Raw genomic sequence first — 4,291 nt, 5'->3', positions numbered from 1 at the left:
CAGCACAAGTGTGAATCGCCCCGAGTTCGTGGTATAATCAGAAGACAAATAAAAATAATTTATTAATTCATTTCATATTTTCATATTTTTATTCAACTACAAAGCATGAGATTTTACAAATAAGCAATCACAATTTACTATGCAGTTGTTGCGCAATTTTAGAAAATTGCTATCTGATCCCGATAATAAATAAATGACAAGGTTAAGTAACGTAAATCTTTATTAATAAATACAATCTTCTTAGAAAGGGTTCCGATCAGTTCACAGATTGATAACAGCACAGCGGTTTCAAAAACAGCACAGCGGTTTCAAAAACTAAATAAACAGAATGTTAGTGTATATAGCAAATTTGAGCAATAACTTTGCTATATTAGCAATGTTGGCAGTTAAGCAATACATGCTTAACCCAACGCTGGGTTAGACTCGTGTATTAGTAATGATGGCTAACCTAAGATTAGACTTCACTTATTGTAGGACTCTGTAGACTATTTGTATTCAGTCTAGATAAATGTTAGGGAATTCTAATTCATGACAATCACCCTATTATCCCATGAACTATCAGTCATGGACTTAATTGCTATTAAATAGCAATAATTGTGTGTTATCCAATTACACACTAAATCAGCAATTAAACTTAGTTTATGGCAATAAGTTTGCTTTTACTTTATTGGAGCAATAATCTTGCCCAATAAAACGGTTAATAAGAACTAGTCCAAACTGAGCAATTTAACTCTATTTTGCTTCTATTAAAGCAATCAGTTGCATTAAATGCATTACTTGGCAGAGAATAAAAAGTTTATCCTTACTTGTTTCGCTGATCGGGGTTGAACAGAGCTAGGGTAGATCCAGCAGGGTCTTGAGCAATAAGTTTGCTTAAGGAGAGCAATAAGTTTGCCTAAGGATACTGCTGAACCAATATAAACCACAATGCACGCTTGCTAAATTAAAAGTATATAAAGTGCAAGAACAAAAAGATAAAATATAACCCAATAAGATGCACTGCTCAAATAAGAATTTAGTTTAATAAGAATATTGAAAAAAGTTAAATGAAATAAGAAAATCTTCCAAATTTAAAAGTTTTAGAACGGATCAAAAATGACGCTTTTGGCATCAATGGGTTAATAACTATTTCACTGTCTTAAAAAGATTTCACTTGTAAATAAAGCCGTAAATAGAGCCTTTAATATAAAATTCTACCTCAGATCCGCCGATTTCACAAACTAAATCCAACTAAAAAATGAAAGAATTCCAAATTATTAATTAAAATATAATAACAATTTTAACCAATTTGACTTTGTGTGGAAAAATTTGCTCAATCTTTCTAACCTGGTAGTGAGACCAGATGGCCAAGAGAACTGCACAGAATTTAGTGCAAACTGGTTTAAAGTTGTAAACAAACAGTAAATAAACAAACAGAATATATAAAAAATATTGAGAATATTATTATTCAGAACCAAATCACGAATTTAATCAAGCTATTTATGGGATTGCTCTAAATTTACAAAATGCGCTTTAAGGGACTGTTCTCAATTTACAAACCGCGTTCCAACAACATTTAACAAATTATTGAGAACCATTAAATAAATTACACAACAGCAGTTTGGACCCGCCTAACCAGGGTAAGTTGTTTTAAGTGGTGGGCTCTAAGTTAGTTAACAATACTGAATATAATTGGATAGGTAAAGAGGTGATTGGAAGGAAGAAAATTGTCAGGTGATCTGTGGCAGGGTGAGATCAGAGGGATTAATGTAGAGATAAATTAAGATACAGGGTGTTATGGATAGTGGATACACAAACACAAATAAGTTAATAAAGTTTTAGATTCTAGATTTTGACCAAATCATAAATCAATAAAGAAGAATTTTTAGTGTGTATGCCAATGTCCAGAACGATGGGAATATGAAAAGTATAAAAACAAATAAACATTTCTCTGTCTAAAAAGCAAATTTAAAAGATGTTTTGAATTTAATTTTATCGGCAGCAGGCTCCGCTATATACAGGGACAGATGGGAAACACATGATAAATTTGACAAGGGATAACATTGATAGATAGATAGATAAAATAGATAGATAGATAGATAGATAGATAAATAGATAGATAGATAGAAAGATAGATAGATAGATATATAGATAAATATTCATATATATTATACGTGAAAACTAATAAGGAAATATGAAGCAACCTATAAAAGGAATAAAATAAATAAAATTAAAAAAAAGTTTGATTAAAATAATGAATAATATAACATTTAGCTAACGAATTTGACGAATAAATGAACTATTTATGTTGAATATATGTTTATATATATGAATGTTGTGGGATAAAATATTATGTAAATAAAGATTAAGAAGTTTATATAAAAATATGATTTATTCATGAGAAAATGCTGAAACTCATACAAAATAAGAAACCCAGTAAAATGTAAATATAAATTTTAACGAAATATTTTTCCTCTCAAAAATCTGGTTTTTAATCACAATCACAAAAGGTAAATTAAAGTGTTGAGTTAAAGAGACTCCATACGTAATTTTAAGTGACCCTCCATTTATACCCTTTAAATTTGTCCAGCAAAACGAGGATATCTCCCACATCATTGATCATATCAGTTTCAAGGGTACAGTTGTGAATCAGGCATGCCCCTCTGTAGAAGGATTACTTAGAATTATGTCTACACTCTACACCCCATTAAGATGTCGCTCTACACAATAATGGTACATTGATGACCGTTCTAAACGTACGTTTGAAAATGAGTATTACAACATATTTAAAAGAAGGTTCATTTTAAAAACTAAGTTGAGCAATAAGCATTCCTTTAATATTGTATATTGTCAGGTGTCCTGCTCACACGAAGCCTCTACCCTCCTCATCAGCTGAGCTAGTCAGAGTTCTTGTTCTTAATCTTAAACCTTACTCTGGGTACATCTTTAAACTGAGTAGCTCCGGACAGGATTCAGCCTTCTCTGCAGGTTGGAACCATAATAGAATATTTTTTATTGTATTATATTTATATATGAATATATATTATAAAATTAGATTAGATGCTCTAAGATTAATAAAGTTTTATTTTCATATGTCAAAATTTTCTTCTAGGCCTGGATTCTTCTAAACATGCATTAATGCTTTCCTCTGTAAACCTGATTTCCGTTTTGGATTTCTAGCTAACACAATATACGTGTGTGAAAAGAATACCCTTTAACGATCTCTAAAACTATCGTGAGAAATAAATGTTTTGAAAACTCTGGATGTGTATTTGTATACATTATACATTATACACACATATATAATAGACTTTCAGAGAGTGCCGTTTTTCCAGTAATACTTTTAATTTTCCTAATTTTATACGCTGAATTTTTTAAATTAGAGTTTTTTAATAATCAGACTAGATATTACATTACTTTACAGCAGTTTACAAAATTAGATGAGAGCATAGATATATATTATCCTAGATATATATATTTTATAAATCTGTGTAGATATATTGACACTTGCTGAGGGTCGACCTGGAAGTCCTCCCCTACTGCTGAGTGTACGCCAACTACCCCAGGATAGAGCTGTAGTGGAGTTTACCCAGCCCCAGATACCAAATGCTAAAATGTAAGTTTTAATAAGTCCTACCTCTAAAACATAATTTACGAATTGGGAACTTTTATTTGACTTTTTCACGTGCATTTCGCCCACACATACAGGGAGATTAGGTTTTGCAGAAAGCGAAAACTTTTACCAAAAATAAAATAATTTCGTTTGTATTTCGCAAACTTTTTCACGATAATGAATTAAGCGAAATAAGCGAGAAAAAAAATGTCGCGAAAACTTTCAGTGTTGTAGCTGCATTTGTTAATTGCGGAAGCAAATTGTGGAATTCTCTGCTCTCAGAGCTCAGCATTAGAACTGTTATTACATAATAATTAATAATATCTCCTTCGTTTTTTTTTCGCAAAATTTTCGCATTTTTCCCCTCGAAAGTTTCGATCTTTTTTTCGCGAAACAGATCAAAGCGAAATTTCGCAAAAAAAAAAACACAAAAATTTTCGCATTTTTCTCGAGCGAACAAAATGCGAAAAAAATGCAAAATTTTCGGCGAAAACTCGTGACAAGATTTATACTTTTCGCTGAAAACCCTAATGGAGACCCATTAAACTATTAAAGACGACTATAAGCCCATACGTTACTTCAAATACGCCAATGAGCATGACACATAGTATAAACACATTGTATAAATTGTCCAGTATAAACAGAACCATTTTATTAACCCTATTCCTGCTGGGGGGGGGGGTCAATTTGACCCCCCCC

The 4,291-nt window shown here is 31.4% G+C and overlaps 1 protein-coding gene and 1 long non-coding RNA gene across 4 annotated transcripts in view; one reads left to right on the top strand and one right to left on the bottom strand.

Annotated features, from left to right (window-relative positions):
• Window positions 1-202: 202 nt before the first annotated feature.
• LOC111700254 (uncharacterized) lies at window positions 203-1,595 on the bottom strand. 3 transcript variants are annotated; one of them, XR_002764948.1, is made up of 4 exons: window positions 1,327-1,590; window positions 1,198-1,230; window positions 807-938; window positions 203-315 (listed from the first exon to the last, which is right to left on the bottom strand). It is a non-coding gene; the product is annotated as an uncharacterized LOC111700254 (long non-coding RNA). The 3 variants fall into 3 exon arrangements; XR_002764947.1 differs by having other exon boundaries at window positions 807-1,230; window positions 1,327-1,595; XR_002764946.1 differs by lacking the exon at window positions 1,327-1,590 and having other exon boundaries at window positions 807-1,305.
• A 578-nt stretch (window positions 1,596-2,173) lies between these two features.
• The window catches only part of LOC111700259 (proto-oncogene tyrosine-protein kinase ROS), a 14,703-nt gene continuing 12,585 nt past the window's right edge, over window positions 2,174-4,291 (top strand). The window contains exons 1-3 of the mRNA XM_023471136.1: window positions 2,174-2,178; window positions 2,834-2,967; window positions 3,475-3,595. Coding sequence (XP_023326904.1) covers window positions 2,174-2,178; window positions 2,834-2,967; window positions 3,475-3,595 — 260 coding nt within the window. The remainder of the gene's footprint in view (window positions 2,179-2,833; window positions 2,968-3,474; window positions 3,596-4,291) is intronic.

This window comes from Eurytemora carolleeae, unplaced genomic scaffold (assembly GCF_000591075.1).
Source record: "Eurytemora carolleeae unplaced genomic scaffold, Eaff_2.0 scaffold86, whole genome shotgun sequence".
Lineage (NCBI taxonomy): Eukaryota > Metazoa > Arthropoda > Copepoda > Calanoida > Temoridae > Eurytemora > Eurytemora carolleeae.
This window is presented reverse-complemented; position numbering and strand designations above follow the sequence as displayed.